This window comes from Oncorhynchus clarkii, chromosome 20, assembly GCF_045791955.1.
Source record: "Oncorhynchus clarkii lewisi isolate Uvic-CL-2024 chromosome 20, UVic_Ocla_1.0, whole genome shotgun sequence".
NCBI lineage: Eukaryota > Metazoa > Chordata > Actinopteri > Salmoniformes > Salmonidae > Oncorhynchus > Oncorhynchus clarkii.
Window position 1 is genome coordinate 72,839,475 of NC_092166.1, and position 24,215 is coordinate 72,863,689.

General features: G+C 44.0%; 1 protein-coding gene across 13 annotated transcripts in view; it reads right to left on the reverse strand.

The window, feature by feature from the left end:
• Positions 1 to 24,215, reverse strand: part of LOC139376886 (neurexin-1a-like) — a 574,009-nt gene that overhangs the window by 22,307 nt on the left and 527,487 nt on the right. For 8 of the 13 annotated variants that reach the window (XM_071119862.1, XM_071119864.1, XM_071119861.1 and 5 more), the window contains one exon: positions 9,402 to 9,489. In XM_071119862.1, the coding sequence (XP_070975963.1) occupies positions 9,402 to 9,489 (88 nt within the window). The remainder of the gene's footprint in view (positions 1 to 9,401; positions 9,490 to 24,215) is intronic. The other 5 variants (XM_071119867.1, XM_071119860.1, XM_071119866.1 and 2 more) reach the window with 1 other exon arrangement.

The following is a 24,215-nucleotide window of genomic DNA, read 5'->3' on the forward strand; positions in this document are numbered from 1 at the left end:
TCAGCCCCTAGCCCCAGGCTAATCCCAGCACAGCTCTATACTCAGCCCCTAGCCCCAGGCTATCCCAGCACAGCTCTATACTCAGCCCCTAGCCCTAGGCTATCCCACCACAGCTCTAGCCTTGGTCCCAGCCCTATACCACCATTCTTCACCATATGTATCCCTATGTGGTCTCTTCAACCAGAGGGACCAGGGAGATGATTCAATTTGCTGCAGTGTGATCTAATCCGGCTCCTGCTGGAAGATTAGCTCTGTGTGAATGAACCTCGTGCTGCTGGCTCCGGGGATGCACCCGAAATGGCACCCTACCCAGGTCATACAGAAGTAGTGCACTAAATAGGAAACAGGGTGCGATTTGTGATGCACTAACTCGCCGCTTGCCACAGTTTACTTCCTCCCAGAGGTAAGAGAAATAAAGCAGGGCAATAAGTAAGCTGGCCTGATCGATGTCGCTTGATGGCTGTCGGGGGTTTGAGGGACGAGGGACGAGAAGGTGGGGTGAGGCCGCTGTGGGACGAGTGTCCAGTGATATAGCCTACAGCATGACCTTGACCTATAATTCCCCAAATGGAATCGTCTTGTGCGTTATTTACCTCTAGCCTTCTTTTATCTTATTTGACAGTGATGTTCTGCACTTATAGCGGGTCAGAGTCAAGGTCATTTAGGTAATTTCCTAATAATGGGGAAAGTTCTACAACTACTTTTAATAGTCATAGTCATTTTGCAGAGTATTGAAATTCTACAGTGCTTTATTAATTTAAAAAACTAAGTACAGTACGAAAAAGTAAGAAAAGTATGGAAATGTATGCACTCACTCTGGATAAGAGCATCTAGAAAACACATAGTATAGCACCATAGATATCCAAGGAGAGCCTAGCACCATAAATATCCAAGGAGAGCACCATAGAGAGCCAAGGAGAGCATAGCACCATAGAGAGCCAAGGAGAGCATAGAACCACAGAGAGCCAAGGAGAGCATAGCACCATAGAGAGCCAAGGAGAGCATAGCACCATATATATCCAAGGAGAGCACCATAGAGAGCCAAGGAGAGCATAGCACCATAGAGAGCCAAGGAGAGCATAGAACCATAGAGAGCCAAGGAGAGCATAGCACCATAGAGAGCCAAGGAGAGCATAGCACCATAGAGAGCCAAGGAGAGCACCATAGATATCCAAGGAGGGCATAACACCATAGAGAGCCAAGGAAAGCATAGAACCATAGAGAGCCAAGAAGAGCATAGCACCATAGAGAGCCAAGGAGAGCACCATAGATATCCAAGGAGAGCATAGCACCATAGAGAGCCAAGGAGAGCATAGAACCATAGATATCCAAGGAGAGCATAGCACCATAGATATCCAAGGAGAGCATAGCACCATAGAGAGCCAAGGAGAGCATAGCACCATAGATATCCAAGGACAACATAGCACCATATATATCCAAGGAGAGCATAGCACCATAGAGAGCCAAGGAGAGCATCATAGAGAGCCAAGGAGAGCATAGAACCATAGATATCCAAGGAGAGCATAGCACCATAGAGAGCCAAGGAGAGCATCATAGAGAGCCAAGGAGAGCATAGAACCATAGATATCCAAGGAGAGCATAGCACCATAGAGAGCCAAAGAGAGCATTATAGAGAGCCAAGGAGAGCATAGCACCATAGATATCCAAGGAGGGCATAGCACCATAGAGAGCCAAGGAGAGCATAGCACCATAGAGAGCCAAGGAGAGCATCATAGATATCCAAGGAGAGCATAGCACCATAGAGAGCCAAGGAGAGCATCATAGATATCCAAGGAGAGCATAGCACCATAGAGAGCCAAGGAGGGCATCATTGAGAACCAAGAAGAGCATAGAACCATAGATATCCAAGGAGAGCATAGCACCATAGAGAGCCAAGGAGAGCATAGCACCATAGCGAGCCAAGGAGAGCATCATTGAGAACCAAGGAGAGCATAGAGCCATAGATATCCAAGGAGAGCATAGCACCATAGAGAGCCAAGGAGAGCATCATAGAGAGCCAAGGAGAGCATAGCACCATAGAGAGCCAAGGAGAGCACCATAGATATCCAAGGAGAGCATAGCATAGATATCCAAAGAGAGCCAAGGAGAGCATCATAGATATCCAAGGAGAGCATAGCACCATAGAGAGCCAAGGAGAGCACCATAGATATCCAAGGAGAGCCTAGCACCATAGAGAGCCAAGGAGAGCACCATAGATATCCAAGGAGAGCATAGCACCATAGAGAGCCAAGGAGAGCATAGAACCATAGATATCCAAGGAGAGCATAGCACCATAGAGAGCCAAGGAGAGCATAGCACCATAGATATCCAAGAAGATCATAGCAACATAGAGAGCCAAGGAGAGCATAGCACCATAGATATCCAAGGAGAACATAGCACCATAGATATCCAAGCAGAGCATAGCACCATAGAGAGCCAAGGAGAGCATCATAGAGAGCCAAGGAGAGCATAGAACCATAGATATCCAAGGAGAGCATAGCACCATAGAGAGCCAAGGAGAGCATCATAGAGAGCCAAGGAGAGCATAGAACCATAGATATCCAAGGAGAGCATAGCACCATAGAGAGCCAAGGAGAGCATCATAGAGAGCCAAGGAGAGCATAGCACCATAGATATCCAAGGAGGGCATAGCACCATAGAGAGCCAAGGAGAGCATAGCACCATAGAGAGCCAAGGAGAGCATCATAGATATCCAAGGAGAGCATAGCACCATAGAGAGCCAAGGAGAGCACCACAGATATCCAAGGAGAGCCTAGCACCATAGAGAGCCAAGGAGAGCATCATTGAGAACCAAGAAGAGCATAGAACCATAGATATCCAAGGAGAGCATAGGACAATAGAGAGCCAAGGAGAGCATAGCACCATAGAGAGCCAAGGAGAGCATCATTGAGAACCAAGGAGAGCATAGAACCATAGATATCCAAGGAGCATATCCAAGGAGAGCATAGCACCATAGAGAGCCAAGGAGAGCATCATAGAGAGCCAAGGAGAGCATAGGAGACCATAGATATCCAAGGAGAGCATAGCACCATAGAGAGCCATAGATATCCAAGGAGAGCATCATAGAGAGCCAAGGAGAGCATAGCACCATAGATATCCAAGGAGGGCATAGCACCATAGAGAGCCAAGGAGAGCATAGCACCATAGAGAGCCAAGGAGAGCATCATAGATATCCAAGGAGAGCATAGCACCATAGAGAGCCAAGGAGAGCATCATTGATATCCAAGGAGAGCATAGCACCATAGAGAGCCAAGGAGGGCATCATTGAGAACCAAGAAGAGCATAGAACCATAGATATCCAAGGAGAGCATAGCACCATAGAGATCCAAGGAGAGCATAGCACCATAGAGAGCCAAGGAGAGCATCATTGAGAACCAAGGAGAGCATAGAGCCATAGATATCCAAGGAGAGCATAGCACCATAGAGAGCCAAGGAGAGCATCATAGAGAGCCAAGGAGAGCATAGCACCATAGAGAGCCAAGGAGAGCACCATAGATATCCAAGGAGAGCATAGCACCATAGAGAGCCAAGGAGAGCATCATAGATATCCAAGGAGAGCATAGCACCATAGAGAGCCAAGGAGAGCACCATAGATATCCAAGGAGAGCCTAGCACCATAGAGAGCCAAGGAGAGCACCATAGATATCCAAGGAGAGCATAGCACCATAGAGAGCCAAGGAGAGCATAGAACCATAGATATCCAAGGAGAGCATAGCACCATAGAGAGCCAAGGAGAGCATAGCACCATAGATATCCAAGGAGAGCATAGCAACATAGAGAGCCAAGGAGAGCATGGCACCATAGATATCCAAGGAGAACATAGCACCATAGATATCCAAGCAGAGCATAGCACCATAGAGAGCCAAGGAGAGCATCATAGAGAGCCAAGGAGAGCATAGAACCATAGATATCCAAGGAGAGCATAGCACCATAGAGAGCCAAGGAGAGCATCATAGAGAGCCAAGGAGAGCATAGGACCATAGATATCCAAGGAGAGCATAGCACCATAGAGAGCCAAGGAGAGCATCATAGAGAGCCAAGGAGAGCATAGCACCATAGATATCCAAGGAGGGCATAGCACCATAGAGAGCCAAGGAGCGCATAGCACCATAGAGAGCCAAGGAGAGCATCATAGATATCCAAGGAGAGCATAGCACCATAGAGAGCCAAGGAGAGCACCACAGATATCCAAGGAGAGCCTAGCACCATAGAGAGCCAAGGAGAGCATCATTGAGAACCAAGTAGAGCATAGAACCATAGATATCCAAGGAGAGCATAGGACCATAGAGAGCCAAGGAGAGCATAGCACCATAGAGAGCCAAGGAGAGCATCATTGAGAACCAAGGAGAGCATAGAACCATAGATATCCAAGGAGAGCATAGCACCATAGAGAGCCAAGGAGAGCATCATAGAGAGCCAGGGAGAGCATAGCACCATAGAGAGCCAAGGAGAGCACCATAGATATCCAAGGAGAGCATAGCACCATAGAGAGCCAAGGAGAGCATCATAGATATCCAAGGAGAGCATAGCACCATAGAGAGCCAAGGAGAGCACCATAGATATCCAAGGAGAGCCTAGCACCATAGAGAGCCAAGGAGAGCATAGCACCATAGATATCCAAGGAGAGCCTAGCACCATAGAGAGCCAAGGAGAGCATCATAGAGAGCCAAGGAGAGCATAGCACCATATATATCCAAGGAGAGCATAGCACCATAGAGAGCCAAGGAGAGCATAGCACCATAGAGAGCCAAGGAGAGCATCATAGAGAGCCATGGAGAGCATAGAACCATAGAGAGCCAAGGAGAGCATAGCACCATAGAGAGCCAAGGAGAGCATAGCACCATAGAGAGCCAAGGAGAGCATAGCACCACAGAGAACCAAGGAGAGCACCATAGATATCCAAGGAGAGCATAGCACCATAGAAAGCCAAGGAGAGCATCATAGAGAACCAAGGAGAGCATAGAACCATAGAGAGCCAAGGAGAGCATAGCACCATAGAGAGCCAAGGAGAGCATAACACCATAGAGAGCCAAGGAGAGCATAGCACCATAGAGAGCCAAGGAGAGCATAGCACCATAGAGAGCCAAGGAGAGCATAGCACCATAGATAGCAAAGGAGAGCATAGCACCATAAATAGCAAAGGAGAAATAGCATAGCATAACATGGGGAGTTATAGTCTGTCAGTAAACGATTACATTTTTTCACCTTTCAGAATAAATAGCCAAGGAGAGCATAGCACCATAGAGAGCCAATGAGAGCATAGCACCATAGAGAGCCAAGGAGAGCATAGCACCATAGAGAGCCAAGGAGAACATAGCACCATAGAGAGCCAAGGAGAGCATAGCACCATAGAGAGCCAAGGGGAGCACCATAGCAAGGAGTGGGACAGTACAGTAACAGTAACCTGAGAAACTGTCCTAGGCTGCATCAGTGACAGAGGATCCAGTCCTTCATGGTTGGCTGGCTGCACTGTCACAGATCCAGTGCTGAGCGCTCCACCAAGTGTGTGAAGGGCCCTGAACGTAGATATTAATCAGGATGTGGTGTTAGACAGCTGTCACCAGGGGAGCCCAGCAAAACCGGTGTCAAATCTCCCCTCGCTAGCAAGAGAGGGAAAGGAAGGATACCTAGGATATTCTGTTCGGGGAAGGAGTGTGTGCCTCTAAAGCATCCACACTGGAACACACTCTTTCCCTTGACAGATCACCTTGTCACAGACAGAGACAATGCTGCAACGCTCACTAAACTATGAGATGATGTGGTAAATGCAAACCTGTAATGCTAACTAATTGACTTGGTTAATGTACTCATCTCTCTCATTTTGGGCTCCCGAGTGATGCTGCGGTCTAAGGCACTCCATCTCAGTGCTAAAGGCATCACTACAGACCCTAGTTCGATTCCAGGCTGTATCACAACCAGCCGTGACTGGGAGTCCCATAGGGCGGTGCACAATTGGCCCAGTGTTGTCCGGATTAGGGTTTGGCAGGCGTAGGCCGTCATTGTAAATAAGAATTTGTTCTTAACTGCCTAGTTAAATAAAATAACAAATAAAAATCTCATTGCATTGCTTTCTTGACTAAGGTAAGCAGATCTAACATGGAACAGTCTCCTTGGGTATATGAGCAGTCTAGATGTGTCCAGCCTGGACTGTGATATATGTATGAACAATGGGTATTAGATCATTAGTATGTAGCCTAACAGACCAGTACTGGTACAACAGACTACACCAATACAGACAGATGGACAGCCTGGATGTACAAGAGACAGACAAACAGTAGTCTGAGAGTGCTGTGGGGTAGACATTCATTTAGTTCTGGCTTTATTACTGCATACAGATCGATACAGAGAGAGCTAAGGCCTTACGTCTGGACCTAGTAGTTCTCCCTTTCTGTCCATCCACTCGGTGCTCATTAGAAAAGCACCAGGGTCACCTGCTATCTGTGGCAAGGTGGGAAGATTCAATTCCAGGGAAATAGGAACATTATAAACATACACATTTTTACCACAGATTATCAGGAGAAATGTGGTTACACTGTATGTACAATATGCACTGTGTTTATGTAGCATAAGTTAACATTTAGCAATACAAAGCTGGATTCTAGTGTCGTCTAGAAGGTTTTACTGTATCTGTTAGTATGATTACAGAACTTGCATTTCACTTCTTAAGAAATGTAGATATTCTGCAATTCAATATGTGGTTTATTATCGTAAGATTGATAGTGCAAGTTGTGTCAGCAAGCGATATGTCAAAGCCTCCTTCCCTAGCAGCGGTACCAAAAAGTAAACAGAGAAATGCTTTCAACTTGTTTACAAATTGTCTACAGTACCTGGCATTGAGGTTAGAAGGTCTTTTATGAGAAACATTTTCAAAACGACTTATTTTTGCTGGGATACTCTGTGTTAGCACAAAGCTTTCAGAATGTAGCTATTATTGCTAGTCAAGCAACCCGATTTAGTTTTTTCACCTTTCAGAGTGAATCGGTACACATGGAGACTTATAGTCTGTCATTAAACAATTTTAGTTTTTTCACCTTTTAGTGTGAATCGGTAAACATGGTGTCAGTAAACGATTTAGTTTTTTCACCTTTCAGAGTGAATCGGTAAACATGGTGTTAGTAAACTATAGAGTTTTTTCACCTTTCAGAGTGAATCGGTAAACATGGTGTTAGTAAACAATTTAGTTTTTTCACCTTTCAGAGTGAATCGGTAAACATGGAGACTTATAGTCTGTCAGTAAATGCATCCTTGAACCTGAACTAGAAGGCGCTTGGCTGAAAAGAGTTGGTTTTATCACGAGAGAGGCGAGAGTGTTGTTGTGTTGTCTCAGAGGACAGTTACTGTTAAGAGGGTGTTTGTTTGTTTGTTTGTTTTCCCGTGCGTGTCGTCTATTTGTCGTCTGTTTGTGTGTGAGCGAGAGTATGTGAGATTGTGTGTGCGAGTGTTTGTGTGTTTATGTGTTTTCCTAGGAGACAATACAAAAACAATGACAGCGCTCCACAAGATGTCATGTGTAATCAGCGCCTCCTAAACGCTGCCGTACGTGACACAACAGCATGCTAGTCCTACTGACTGGCTGTTATGAGTTTACTGTAATTCATTACATTTGGGACTCAACAAGCCTACAAGGGAAAAAACATGCATTAGCTATACACACTTATAGTGGAACCAGAGACCGGTTTTGAAAACATCAGATGATTAGGATTATGTTTATTCAATATTGAATATATTCATACCTGTCCCAAATGAGATAATCCAAAAATGAATCAACTAGCTAGCTACTGAACAAGTGAAGTCAGAACAGCCATATCATTGATATGATCTTTAGGAATCACTGTGGACTATGATGATTACCATTAGGCATTATCTTATTGTAGCCTTTACTTCTATGAATTTATATTTGACATTTGTGGTGTGAGGCAAGGTTGTGGGTCAAGTCCATTTCAATTCAGCCAATTAAAAAAGTAAACTGAACTCCCAACATTGACTGAATCAAAACAGTGTTATAGTGACACACTAAACTTGAAACACTGCCTACAGTAGCTTCAATAAAGAGCCTTAAGAACCTTGGTGGTGAACTGACTATGAGTGTGATCGTGACACACAGAGAGACTGGTGGTACGGTGACAGACTGGTGGTATGGTGACAGACTGATGGTATGGTGAGAGACTGGTGGTACGGTGACAGACCGACAGGGAGACTGGTGATACGGTGAGAGACTGACAGAGAGACTGATGGTATGGGTAGAGACTGACAGAGAGACCGGTGGTATGGTGACAGACTGGTGGTATGGTGAGAGACTGGTGGTATGGTGACAGACTGGTTGTACAAAAAGAGACTGGTGGTACAATGAGAGACTGGTGGTACGGTGAGAGCCGGACGGAGAGACTGATGGTACGGTTAGAGACTGACAGAGAGACTGGTGGTACGTTGACAGACTGGTGGTACGGTGATACACTGGCAGTACGGTGAGAGACTGGCGGTATGGTGAGAGACTGGCGGTATGGTGACAGACTGATGGTAGGGAAGAGACTAGCAGTACGGTGACAGACTGATGTTAGGGAAGAGACTAGCAGTACGGTGACAGACTGGCGGTAGGGTGAGAGACTGGCGGTACGGTGAGAGACTGGCGGTACGGTGAGAGACTGGCGGTATGGTGAGAGACTGGCGGTACGGTGAGAGACTGGCGGTATGGTGAGAGACTGGCGGTACGGTGAGAGACTGGTGGTACGGTGACAGACTGGTGGTAGGGAAGGGACTGACGGTACGGTGACAGACTGGTGGTAGGGAAGAGACTAGCGGTATAGTGACAGACTGGTGGTAGGGAAGAGACTAGCAGTACGAGGACAGACTGGTGGTAGGTAAGAGACTAGCGGTACGATGACAGACTGGTGGTAGGGAAGAGACTGGCGGTACGATGACAGACTGGTGGTAGGGAAGAGACTGGCGGTACGGTGACAGACTTGTGGTAGGGAAGGGACTGGTGGTACGGTGACAGACTGGTGGTAGGGAAGGGACTGGCGGTACGGTGACAGACTTGTGGTAGGGAAGGGACTGGCGGTACGGTGACAGACTGGTGGTAGGGAAGGGACTGGCGGTATGGTGACAGACTGGTGGTAGGGAAGGGACTGGCGGTACGGTGACAGACTGGTGGTAGGGAAGGGACTGGCGGTACGGTGACAGACTGGTGATAGGGAAGGGACTAGCGATACGGTGACAGACTGGTGGTAGGGAAGGGACAAGCGGTACGACGACAGACTGGTGGTAGGGAAGAGACTAGCGGTACGATGACAGACTGGTGGTAGGGAAGGGACTGGCGGAACGGTGAGAGACTGACTGACAGCGACACCCAGAGAGAAGAGGAATAAAAAGAGATGACTAACCTAACCCACCTGAGCTCGGCTCACAGGGATCAATGTCCTCGTCATCGCTCGGACACTCCGCAGATGCCACCAGCAGATCGTCCGTCGTCTGGAGGAAATAGAGAAAAAGAGAGGGTTAGGAATGAGAGAAGGGGCAGTTTAACAGTATAATAATGAAGAACTTCAGTCAAACTGGTCATGAACGGTTTCCACCCCAACATAGTATTAAAGGGATAGTGCGAGATTAAGCAGTTGTTTCTACTTACTCAGAGTCAGATGAACTCATGGATACTATTTTAGCATGCTAGCTGTATCAGTAGACTTCCAGTCATTGTTCTAACTATATTTAGCATTGGTTCCAAAACTACCTCTATCTTCCTTCATACTGGACACATACACATAAAAATTGAATCATCTGACTCAAACAGAGAAATAGAGTGATGAGGAATAGAGAGAGAGAGAGAGGAGAGGAGAGACATTTTAACAGTAAACTGAGATAGATTTCTGTTCCAATCCACACCTCCAAACCCATCACACTATCAATACCCTAGAATCTAAAGGGTTTGATTGAAGAAATCAAGAGAGAAAGACGGATTAGAATGGAACCCTGGAAACTCATACTGCTTAGCTGGGGGATCAAATACAGTTGTAGTCGGCTAACGGTCACAAAAGCAGCTGCTGCAATACACTGCTACCCAGGCGACACCACTGTCCTAACAGAAATGAGATTTGATTATCGAGGAACAATAGATAGTAAAGTTCACAGCAATTGTCAACTCAAACTAAGCTCATACTGAGGAACAGCCAGTGTGCTGAAACAAATAGCCCTCCAAGGGATTGTTTAGTGCCATCACCAAACACCACTGACATTTAGAGGGCACAGACTGGTGGCAGCTTAAAAAAAAAGATTGGAAAGCCCAAAGAGCAAACCTGTGATTGGCTATGAAAGAAATTCTACAAAATCATTATATATTTTAGGTGTCATTTCCTTTTACTGTCTGTTTGACTCAATAGAGATTTGACAAAGTCAAGCAATGTTAAGAACAAACTTGGTGGAAAAGGTTGGGATGTAATACACTGTTCCTATACTCTATGTTCAACCCTCGAGACTTACTGCATCCCTCACCCTAGGTTCCACACCCTAGGTCCCACACCCAAAGTCCCACACCCAAGGTCCCACACCGTAGGTCCCTCTCACCCTAGCAGACTAAACCAAAGACAACAGCACTGACTCTCAGGGAAATCAGGAGAAAAGGCCAAACAAAAAATAGACGACTATCGCCGGGTAGAAAGTGAAACGTGGTGTAAAAGGTGTAAAACATTATGCTGCAAAGTTATTTTATGGTCTAGCCCGGGGCCGTCTGATCAAACCACTGCAGTAAAGGTTGTTTCATTTGAGGCATAGCAGGCAGGCAGCATGGTTAGACAGCAGTGGGCTCTAAAGGAGTGTGTGTGTGAGTTTGTGTGTGTGAATTCAGACCATGACTTTTTCCAAAACGTTACAGCCTTATTCTAAAATGGATTAAAATCATGTTTTTCCTGATCAATCTACACACAATACCCCATAATAACAAAGTGAAAACAGTTTGACATTTTTGCAAATGTATTACAAATAAAAAACAGAAATACGTATTCATACTTTGCTATGAGACTCAAAATTGAGCTCAGGTGCATCCTGTTTCCATGGATCATCATTGAAATGTTTCTACAACTTGATTGGAGTCCACCTGTTGTAAATGCAATTGATTGGACATGATTACATGATTTGGAAGTAAACACATCTGTTTATATAAGGTCTCACAGTTGACAGTGCATGTCAGAGCAAAAACCAAGCCATGCGGTCAAATTAATTTTCCCTAGAGCTCCGAGACAGGATTGTGTCGAGGCACGGATCTGGGGAAGGCTACAAAAATGACTGCAGCATTGAAGGTCACCCAGAACACAGTGGCCTCCATCATTCTTAAATGGAAGAAGTTTGGCACAACGAAGACTCTTCCTAGAGCTGGCTGCCCGGCCAAACTGAGCAATTGGGGGAGAAGAGCCCTAGTCAGAGAGGTGATCAAGAACCCGATGGTCACACTGACAGAGCTCCAGAGTTCCTCTGTGTAGATGGGAGAAACTTCCAGAAGGACAACCATCTTTACAGCACTCCACCAATCAGGCCTTTATAGTAAAGTGGCCAGACGGAAGCCACTCCTCAGTAAAAGGAACATGACAGCCTGCTTGTTTGCCAAAGGGCACCTAAATGATTTTTAGACCATGAGAAACAAGTTTCCCTTGTCTGATGAAACCAAGTGCAAACTCTTTGGCTTGAATGGCAAGCGTCACATTTGGAGGAAAACAGGCCAATACCATCCCTACGGTGAAGCATGGTGGTGGCAGAATCATGCTCTGGGGATGTTTTTCAGGGACTGGGAGACTAATCAGGATCAAGGGAAAGAAGAACGGAGCAAAGTACAGAGAGATCCTTAATGAAAACCTGCTCCAGAGCGCTCAGGAACTCAGACTGGGGCAAAGGTTCACCTTCCAACAGGGCAACGACAGCATAGCCAAGACAACGCAGGAATGGCTTCAGGACAAGTCTCTGAATGTCCTTGAGTGGCCCAGTCAGAGCCCGCGCACTTGAACCCGATCAAACATCTCTGGAGAGACATGAAAATAGCTGTGCAGCAATGCTCTCCATCCAACCTGGCAGAGCTTGAGAGGAGCTGCAGAGAAGAATGGGAGAAACTCCCCAAATACAGGTGTGCCAAGCTTGTAGTGTCGTACCCATGAAGACTTGATGCTGTAATCACTGCCAAAGGTGCTTCAATTATTCAAGTATTGAGTAAAGGGTCTGAATACTTTTCTAAATGTGATATTTATGTATCTTTTATTTGAGAAATTTGCAAACATTTCTAAAAACCTGTTTTGGCTTTGTCATTATAGGGTATTGTGTGTAGATTGATGAGGAAAAAACACTATTTAATACATTTTAGAATAAGGCAGTAACGTAACAAAATGTAGAAAAAGTGAAGTGGTCTGAATACTTTCAGAATGCACTGTATGTGTGTTTACAGTATGTGTGTGTGTGTGTGTGTGTCTGTATATGTGTGTGTGTGTGTGTGTACAGTATGTGTGTGTACAGTATGTGTGTGTACAGTATGTGTGTATGTGTCTGCGTGTGTGCGTGTGTACAGCATATGTGTGCGTGTGTTGGCGTATATGTGTGTGTGTGTGCGCATATGGCAGCACAAGGCTCACAGCAGGCTCTGTCTACAGTTCCTCGTTTTAATGTACTGTTTGTCTCTTACAGAACCCTGTTAGGAAGGTTTACCTGCAGGGTTAGCCTTGGGCTGTGGATGTGGTGGAGGCTTCTGCTTATTGGTTCTCTGTACACCTGCCATTTGACAAGCTAGTTAGATATCAAGGTTCCACTTCAACGGTTTTCAGGTTATTGTGATACCAACTACCAAATCAGATCCAAAGCAATACAGAGCACTGCTATGAAGTGAATAAATATGAGAAAGTATAAAAAAAGAATTGATTGTACATAGGATTTCAACCAACCGAGGGTGTAATGCTGGTTGTTAATCTAGAAATGTTCTCTTTAGGTTATACATGACAATAGGAACCGAACGCAGCTGGTTAGATTAGCATCGATCTATGCCTAGCAAATTACAGGTGTTGTCATCGATCACTGTCCAATTCTCTTCCATAATGTGTCTTCTTTGTCACTGTAATGTAATGTATAACATATCAAACATGACCTCACCCCATGTCTTCAAGTCAAGTAGTAGATCAGACCTGTCAAAAATAGATCAACAAACTATGTTCATAAAATCTTTAAGTAGCTAGGAGACCAGACCAGATGAATATAGATCAACAAACCATGTTCATACGATCTTTCAGTAGCTAGCAGACCAGACCAGACGAATATAGATCAACAAACTATGTTCATACGATCTTTCAGTATCTAGCAGACCAGACCAGACGAATATAGATCAACAAACCATGTTCATAAGATCTTTCAGTAGCTAGCAGATCCAGACACATACACTGTAGATCAGTGGAGGCTGCTGAGGGGAGGACAGCTCATAATAATGGCTGGAATGGAGGGAATGGAATGGCATCAAACACATGGAAACCATATGTTTTATGTATTTGATACCCAGTGGTGTGTTATTCCAGTCCTTGAGGGCCTGATTGGTGTCACAGTTTTGCCCCAGCCCTAGCTAACACACCTAAAGATCATCTAATCATGATCTTCAGTGATTAATCAGCTGTGTTTGCTAGGGAAGGAGAAACAGTGTGACACCAATCAGGCCCTGGAGGACTGGAGTTGCCCACCCCTGCATTACACTGATTCCTCTCCAGAAATTACCATGAGCCCGTCCTCCCCAATTAAGGTGCCACCATCCTCCTGTGCTGTAGATCAAGATGAGCCAACCCTGCTCTGCTTAGAGCGTTGTGGCAGAGAAAGAGTTTACGTTTTTGGTATATTTGAGCATGATGATTTCTTTGTCTAATGTCATCCATAACATTTCTAACATGACCTAACGCACGAGTCTTCAAGTAGCTAGCAGAACTGCTCAGAGGTTTGTGGCAGAGAGAGAAGGAGAGGCCCAGGTTGTTTAGTTTTATAGTACATCTGTTCTCGGTGAGGCTCGGTGAGGCCTGCATGGGAAAGTCGTCCAAATGTAAATTTAATTTGCTGTGCATGAGTCTGATATACAGTGTCGTCCCAGAGTCAGCCTGGCCAGATGGCAGAGCCAGCGGATCAAGGGAATGCCACATTCATCACCGGGGCGATGTGATTTGTTTTTCCTGGCGGGGGATTCCTGACACTACCCCTCCTGCAGCTACACTGAGTAGGAACCGACAGACAGAGATCAATACATCTTTCTTTCTTTCTTTCTGTTGTTCTCTCTCTCTTTCATTCTCTCTCTCTCTCTCTCTTTCTTTCTTTCTGCTGTTCTTTCTTTCTGTTGTTCTCTCTCTCTCTCGCTCTCAACCTCTCTGTTTCTGTCTTTCTCTCTATTTCTGTCTCTGTGTATCTCTCTCTCTCTCTCTCTCTCTCTCTCTCTCTCTCTCTCTCTCTGTCTCTCTCTCTGTCTCTCTCTTTGTCTCTCTCTTCCTCCTACATAAATTGTGAGGATAATCATGTACATTGTACTTCATGGGTGTATGACCAGATGAACAGGTATGTAATATATGTTACATGTAATATTGTACTGAAAATATCACATCTCAGTTCTCATCTCCAGTAGTGACAGGGACAGTGTCAAAGCACTGACAACCATCAGCCAGTGATGGCGTTGAAAATATATAGTATATAGTTTTCCTACCATACGACACATCTGAACCAAATCAACCAATCTTTGACCCCATCTTATTTAAAGCATTAACCTTGGGCTCTCATGCATACATATCTTACACCTGAGACAGAGGTAATCCCGTAAAACAAACCATAAATGAATGCACATGCCACTTGGCACAGGTATGCCAGGTCGGATTAGTGTGTAGGTCAACATTTTGATGCGGTGTTGACCCAGTCGAAATCCAATAACATTACAGATTCATGGTGTGACCTCTCTCGTGCTCTGATTCTCTCTCTCAGAGATCTGTTTCCAATGGCAATCTAATGCTGGCTATGTGAGGGGCTTACAAAAATGTGTGTCACTACTCGGATGAAAACAGTGACAGCCTCAGCCTAACTTCAGTCCCATGCTATAAAGAAATATATTCATATATTTAGATGGCAGCGCGAGGACATAATATACAATTCTATTTTTTTTTACACCATAATGATAATCTGATAATTGGAGGGTGCATTACACTCTCTCCACCTTTCACCACATTACCATGCCAACAGCATCGTACCCCAGTCAAACACACTATAGTAGACAAGCATTGGAGCAGCCAGGTAGTCGTCCATTCATCTCTTGTGTTTCCAAAGTGCTGAAAGTAAGGCCTTGGGGCAGGTAGGGGCTCGTTAATATTGTGCTGCAGCCTAAAGTGCTGAAGGAAGCCATGTTCTAGCGTAGTTTATTGCAGTGTGGGTACTGATCTCAGCTATAGGCGTTGCTTGAAGCAGATGCAAACATGTCCCAGACACTGTTGGCCAATTACACAAACAAGAAGTACTAAGGAAGGTTCAGGGTAACACATTACTTAACCAACAGGTAGAGTACAACAGATTAGTCAATGAATACTGACAAATATTCAGCAGCATGACAGTACTAGTGGTAGCTGGTGGTAGCTCACTCCACCAGTGCTTGTGAAAAGTAGAATATAACTGGAACATACTGCAAATTGGAAGGGAGAGGCAAAAAAGGGTATAGGCTAGATATGCCATCTCTCTGAATAGTTGTCATTTAGTCAGATATTACAGATACTTATGGAGGATTGTATGGAGAATTATAATGTTGAAAATGCTCACTATATGAGACATCACCATGATGTCACAATAGCAAGCAAATGTAGTTCCGGGTGGAAAAAGTAGCATTCTGTGCATGGTTCTCTTCATGGTTGTGCTCTGTATTTACAAATCAGTAATCACATAATGTAGTTGACAGTATGGTAAGGAGCCGGCAAAATTGACTTTCCAACTAATGCGAACGATTGTAAATGTCACAGTATTATCCAGCAGATGGCGGTAGTGAGACAAACTTGGTAGCTAGATGAGTAAAACAATTCTCAAAACAAAAATGCAATGATTACATGACGACATGTAGGCTATGGCTTTATGCCAGACAAGTAGCTAGCTATTACACTTCCTGATAACCTTGTAGCCCCAGCTTAGCAACACACGTATGACATGCTATGGAACCATTATTGGAATTGGGTAAGGAAATATTTGTGTGTTGATGTAGCTACCAAGCCAGCGTATCTATTGAAAACGAGGGTTGTCTTTGCTTGCTAATATTACAGGAGTAACACCTGCATTCATCCATGTGTGCTGGCAAGATAGGTAATGCAATGGCTGAGGTAGGGAGATCTAGCTCATTCGGTGTTCAACGGCTATTCATCGAATAATTATATACCACGTTCAATTATTACGCAATTCAATTAATCATAAAACATTTAATTAAGTAGTAATCTAGGGCACCACGGGAAAAGTTTATTTAACGAGTTACCATTTCCTGAATTAACTCAAAATATCAGAATATCTCGATATCATAGCCGTCATCCATCAATCATTTGCTCCTATTTCAGTCTCATTCTGAATGTCATAATATCCTATAAATCTGCACGAACCCTGGTCTCCATGACGAATCAGCGATACACAAATTGGGTTAGCTATTTATTTACTAACCAACTAAATAATAACACAGAATTACATAAACACACACATAGGATAGATTATACATTGGTTACTAACATGATGCAATGAAAAGTCCCTAGTGGACTAACCTGATATGATGGCTTGTTACACATTGAAAGGGGGAGAGAGAAAGAGCGAGAGAAGAAGAGACAAAGGAATTCAACTATCGTACATACAGTTGAATAAAACTTTCATTGTAAATATGGATATTTAACACCCTGACAACCGCTCACTTGGATTTAGAAATGCAACACATATTTACACTTGTATGTCTTTGTCGTCTTGCTCTGTTAAAAACACTCGATCAGTCGACAGAAAGTCTCTGGTTGTGTGAGTCTCTGGCTGTCCACCAGAGGTCACCATATCCTTTGTAGTTGTAGTAGGTTGGTCTCGAGGGGCTGTTAGAACAAATATTCCAGAATGGTCATTCGATAGGGAAATGTTGTTCTTTTCTCATCTTTGGTCGAGTTTCCTAGACTATTTTACATATACAGCTGCAGACTGTGAATGTGTGGTCTTTATCTTCTTCACTCGTCGAGAGTTCCTGACCATTTCAGACGTATTTAGCTCGCGCTGCACGTGGTCTGGTAGTCTAACTATTTGTGATGTCCGTCCGGTTCAACACCGTCCACCTGCTTGGTCTAATAGAGATTTTATTCTTCTCTGTTGAAAGTTTCAGAGTTTCTAACCATTTCGTACCTTTCATCTCACGCTGACGGCCACGCTGGTCTAATGTGAATTTTATCACGAGGGGTTTTAAACACTCTGGCAAAGGGGGCATTCCACAACGCCGACATAATGTCTGTGCTCACGTGGGTGTGGTCACTGTCACACTGGTATGAATTATTTGAGAGACTGGAGCAGGGTTTTGTAATATATGTTACATACAGTTTTTATTTCACCCAAATTACGGCATGCCGTGTAAGGGCACGGGGACGAAGAACAAACACGTAACAAAACACACAGGGTAGAAACCCAAAACAACACACGGGACGAGACACGTAATCGTCTGCGCAATCCACAAGGGCACAAAAGCCCAAAACACACAGCACAGGTACTCACAAGCACCAAAGAACATTGTAACACTAATGGACAGCCCAATGAAAACCAGAGGGCACATATATACAAATGCTAATCTGTGGGAATAGGGGACAGGTTTGCGTGATGAAAGTTCTGGAGGGATCCGTGACAGTCACCGTGACATCCGTGACAGAACTTTTATATGAAAAATAATTCTCATTTAGCTGGCTAACATCTAACTTCATCGTCTCACAAATCGTTTCATATTTAATCATATAAGTTCCACAACATTTAGATGTAAACCTGACTGGGAAATATACACTTTCAGAGATGTTGTTCTACCATCTTTAATGACATCACAAAAATGTAATGCATTCGTCAGGATTGTTCTTTAAATACTCACGGACCCTTCCAAATGTTTGGATTACGGAAATATTGTTTCACTATCCAATCTCGGATGTTACTTTACTAGAAAATCTCTCTCTCTGTTGCAACAAAGGGATTTTTAACTTCCATTTCTGCAAAGTGGGAGAGAGAGTCAACACGATGGGAGTTGGGAGAGAGGGGGCTCTCTCTGATCCTCTCCCAGGATGGAAAGTCATGGCAACTACAAGTTATACTGTGGGGCAAAAAAAGTATTTAGTCAGCCACCAATTGTGCAAGTTCTCCCACTTAAAAAGATGAGAGAGGCCTGTAATTTTCATCATAGGTAAAAAAAATCCAGGAAATCACATTGTAGGATTTTTAATGAATTTATTTGCAAATTATAAAAATAAGTATTTGGTCACCTACAAACAAGCAAGATTTCTGGCTCTCACAGACCTGTAACTTCTTCTTTAAGAGGTTCCTCTGTCCTCCACTCGTTACCTGTATTAATGGCACCTGTTTGAACTTGTTATCAGTATAAAAAACACCTGTCCACAACCTCAAACAGTCACACTCCAAACTCCACTTTGGCCAAGACCAAAGAGCTGTCAAAGGACACCAGAAACAAAATTGTAGACCTGCACCAGGCTGGGAAGACTGAATCTGCAATAGGTAAGCAGCTTGATTTGAAGAAATCAACTGTGGGAGCAACTATTAGGAAATGGAAGACATACAAGACCACTGATAATCTCCCTCGATCTGGGGCTCCATGCAAGATCTCACCCCGTGGGGTCAAAATCATCACAAGAACGGTGAGCAAAAATCCCAGAACCACACGGGGGGACCTAGTGAATGACCTGCAGGGAGCTGGGACCAAAGTAACAAAGCCTACCATCAGTAACACACTACGCCGCCAGGGACTCAAATCCTGAAGTGCCAGACGTGTCCCCCTGCTTAAGCCAGTACATGTCCAGGCCCGTCTGAAGTTTGCTAAAGAGCATTTGGATGATCCAGAAGAAGATTGTGAGAATGTCATATGGTCAGATCAAACGAAAATATAACTTTTTGGTAAAAACTCAACTCGTCGTGTTTGGAGGATGCTGAGTTGCATCCAAAGAACACCATACCTACTGTGAAGCATGGGGGTGGAAACATCATGCTTTGGGGCTGTTTTTATGCAAAGGGACCAGGACGACTGATCCGTGTAAAGGGCATTGAAGATGAAACGTCGCTGGGTCTTTCAGCATGACAATGATCCCAAACACACCGCCCGGGCAACAAAGGAGTGGCTTCGTAAGAAGCATTTCAAGGTCCTGGAGTGGCCTAGTCAGTCTCCAGATCTCAACCCCATTGAAAATCTTTGGAGGGAGTTGAAAGTCCATGTTGCCCAGCAACAGCCCCAAAACATCACTGCTCTAGAGGAGATCTGCATGGAGGAATTGGCCAAAATACCAGCAACAGTGTGTGAAAACCTTGTGAAGACTTACAGAAAACGTTTGACCTCTGTCGTTGCCAACAAAGGGTAAATAACAAAGTATTGAGATAAACTTTTGTTATTGACCAAATACTTGTTTTCCACCATAATTTGCAAATAAATTCATAAAAAATCCTACAATGTGATTTTCTGCATTTTTTTTCCTAATTTTGTCTGTCATAGTTGAAGTGTACCTATGATGAAAATTACAGGCCTCTCTCATCTTTTTAAGTGGGACAACTTGCACAATTGGTGGCTGACTAAATACTTTTTTGCCCCACTGTATATTTGCAAAAAGGGTGATCAAATTAAAATCCTATATCTGCAAGCACTACCCAGTGACATGGACAGACTGGTGTGACACACAGTGTGAACACAGGTGGTAGAAGTGCGGATATCGACTGGCTTTGGTCTCTGACACCGATTGAGCCATTCAGACTGATTTGAACCTGGAAGTCTGAGCCGACTCAGTCGGTGGAGAGGTCGTCACTCCTTCAGCTCTGTCACGCTTCTATTCGATCCAAGAAGATTGATCACGCTTTCCCTTAATTGGACTGGACTGGCCTGGCTGTCCAGCAGTTGCATGGTCTGACTGTCTGTGTGTGGTTTGCTTTCTAGAGGATCAGTGTCAGCAATCCAGCCGGCCCAGCAAAGGTTATCTACAACCTCAACACGTACAAGCATGCACACACATGTGAACACTGCTGACTGAACACTGCTCCACAAACCCCCATCTCTGCTCTTAGTAGCAAATGCCACACAAGAATCCGCCCCTCACAATTAAGGTAGACGGCTATCAAACAAGGGATATCCAATATAAAGTGATATAAAACTTTCCGTCATCTTTCTTTATAACGCTGCAGTCGTGCGGATATATTATATCCTTGCTAATACATCTTATGAAATCTTCCTTTGAACAATTTGTTTGTTTCTGCCACCTCTCCATTCTTCCAGCTTGACAATACAGAACAGAGGGAAAGCTGGTCCTTTGGGAAAGCTTGGCTGAGTGCTGAGTGCTGCTATAGCTCATCGGTTCTGTAGCAGGAAGCGAGGTAGAGGAGACACCTCTGTACTGTTTGTGTGTGTGTGTGTGTTTGTATGTGTGTGTGTGTGTGTGTGTGTGTCTGTGTGTGTGTGTGTGTGTGTGTGTGTGTGTGTGTGTGTGTGTGTGTGTGTGTGTGTGTGTGTGTGTGTGTGTGTGCGTGTGTGTGCGTGTGTGTGCGTGTGTGTGTGTGTGTGTGTGCGTGTATGTGTGCGACAACTTCTCTGTGATGACCTGATGGTAGTGTCAGCTCGTCTCTACAGATCACTGTGGTGTTTCTTTCCCCCACATTGTTTTCTCTCTGGTCTAATTTGATGAATGCTCTCTGGCACACAACGTCTCTTTGGAGACGGACTGAAAGTCAGCAGGTAGGACGTTGAAGACATCTGAAGGGTAGCATCCCAAATGGCACACTATTCCCTTCAGAGTGCTGAATCCCATAGGGCTCTGGTCAAACGTAGTGAACTATATAGGGAATAGTGTGCCATTTGGGAAACACACACGTTCTTTATCTGAAGCTCTCTGCTATCCACGCTTTCATCACTCTCTGCTCGGGTAATGTATCCCACAGAGAATACTGCTTGCTCGCTGGCTGACTGTTGGGCTTTTGTTTTCAGTGTTTTTCTCATTTTTTCCCTGAAAAGCTATTCAGGTTTACTGTACGGTCAATCTGAGCCTCTATACTGTAGGCTACTATACATTTGGGGGATTTGAGCAAAAATAATATTGCTTATTTTCAACAATATAAGTGTCATTTTAAGAAGCGAAGATGGTGAGAATATATTGCTAATAAAAGATGCACAATAAAATAAAGCACAATTGCCACCAACGCTCCCTCCTTAACTTAAACAAGTGCAGCATAACGAGAACGACAACAGCGGAGATGCCAATTATGAGCGCCTGTGATCTCTTCACAGACAAATCAATCAACAGCAAAAGCAGAAAGCTGATTGGTCATCCGAGAGCTGTGTGTGTGTAGTGTCCTCTGCATCATGCCACAGTGGCCAATTTGTGGCCTTGTTGTTTTGCTCCCAATACTCTCATCTCATCTCATCTCATGCGCTCTCTCTCTGTCTCACTCTCTCTTTCTATGTCTGTCCTCAGCCCTCCCTGCATTTTATTGATTTCAAACTTAGCAGAATATGCCTGACCAGTAGTCCTGGCAGATGGCAGATGCTCAACTCTAGCCTAGTGCTGTATACATGTACAGAAACACAGGCATGGACACACACACACTGAAAACTGCTCCATGGGATGTAGACTGCAGAACCTCTTTGTCTTGGCTCAGAGGACCAGACCGTTCTGCTTCTCGCATTGCAAATGATCTATAATGGAGGTTAGTAGCTTCTTACAGAATAACCACTTCTCTGGGGATCTGGGAAACTATAGTGACTCTCTGAAATGCCTCTGTCCTTTTCTACAGTATCATCTCTCCTATGTTGTCTCAAGCAGGTAGCTAAGTATCACAAATAATGCACACATAATTACCATTCAAATATGTCAGAGCTGGAATGATTATTACATCGTGTGGTTTCGAAGTTCCATGTACTTTAAGAACAGTGACCAGTGAGACCAATGATTCATTCTTTAGACGTTCAATTCAGCAGTCATTTGCATTTATCTCAGCACCCGTTCTTTTGTCAGTTCCATGGCCCCATTTCAGCAAGGTAAGCAGCAACATTTACTAAACACCACTGACCCTGCTCATGTAAAGTAGGCCTAGATATCACAGACATTTAACTACCACAACCATACTAGGACAGCATCCGTGGATGTGACTTTCCTAATATGGACACCACACAGGGTTTTATTAAAAGGGAAAACAACATCTTGTCATCCTCTAAATACTCAACTAAGGAACCCTTGTCCGATTGTGTCAGAACTTATAGTTTCCAGTTTGCTGTTTAAGAAAGAAGGGCGGGAAAGACGCTGGAGGGATATCCGTTCCAAACTTTAAATTGTATTTCCAAGCACTAGCATTTCACCCAATTATAAATTGGTTTAGACATTACTCTACCGCTCCCTGCTTGAGAATAGAGAGAAATATGATACTCTGGAGCGCTGCCTTTCACATCGCCCCAATGGTCCATATGTGGTGGTGTCTGTACCCTTGGCGATATCATGGATAGTAATGGTTTAAGGACGTTCCAAGATCAGAAAGAAGCATTTATATTACCAGGTAACCAGGTTCTTCTTTATCTCCAGCTCAGGTCAGCTATGCTAGCCTATGGAGTTCCATGGGAAAACCAGCTGTCAAACCATCCAATGATGGAATTTGTAAACAGATTATCTGGTCTTCCAAAAGGACTAATCTCTATAATATATCAACAACTATTGGAAAGCTCATACTCTAAGCTAGCCATTAAAAAAGTATGGCCCACAGATCTAAATGTAACTGAATCATCCTTTAACAGAATATGGAAAAATATGACCTTGGCATCCCGTAATCCGAACCATCAAATTTGTTCACAGACTTTATCTAACACCCAAGAAATGTTTTATAATGAAATTGGCCCCAACTTTCAAATGCTCACTGTGTCCCCTGAATCAGGTAGGCACATTTCTTCTAATGATGTGGGACTGCCCTCCATTTAAATTCATTATTGGACAAAGTTACAAAGAGCATGAATGTAAATATTGAATGTAAAAATATGTGACTTGCTCTGAAGGAATTGTTGATATGCTGTAAAAAAAATGTATTCTAGAAAACATTTTATTTGAAAAAAAAAAAAGACAAAAAATGCAGATAGAAAGATTACAGAAGTATTTTTTTCACAATCTGCTCTGGACAAGTCCAGTCCTGTGTCTGAACTAAATGAAACAAAACATATTTAGTCCAACTTTATCCAGTGTCCAGAAAATAAATATTGCCTCTTTGCATATTTGAATAAAATATTTCAGAAACATTTTAATACAAAAAAGTGTTTTATTTTTATCTCCATTCAACTGGTAAAAAGTTGATTGTGATATGACTAAGAGGGTGCCTGGCCTTCATATGATTTTGAGAGTTATACCTGTACCTGTAACCCCCTTCTGGAAAAAAAAACGAAATAAAAAGTTGGTCACAAAAGAAAGAAGGGACATCCTCAATGCAACTCCTTATATTCTTCAGACCATGTCCCAATGCAACACTTTATTTGTTCAGACCATGTCATTGGTTCTTATGCCAGTATCCTTGATTACCTCCCTCTGACTGGGCTGGGTAGTCTGGCTCTCACTAGAGGAGAGATGCACTCTGTCCAAGCCTTATTGGTGGAAGGGTTTCTCTACTGAGCCACTCTCTAACCGTCTCTCCCTCCATCACAACAACACATCATTAGACCAGCAATGACAGACAGAGAGAGAGAGAGATCAGAGAGGGAGGGAGGGATGGAAGGAAAGGGAGAAAAAGAGAGAGAGAAAGATCGAGCGAGAGAGAGAGGGCCCAGGTTGAGACACAGACCAATTAATTCTTTAGCACCCCTATTTGTGCCTGCATCTCAAACTACACCCAATTCCCTATGTAGTGTACTACACTATAGAATCATTGTATAGGGGAATAGGGTGCCATTTGAGATTCAACCAGTGTTCGGTCATGGTCTGGTATTTCCTAGGTACTAACAACGTAGTAAACAACTCCTGGTGGTC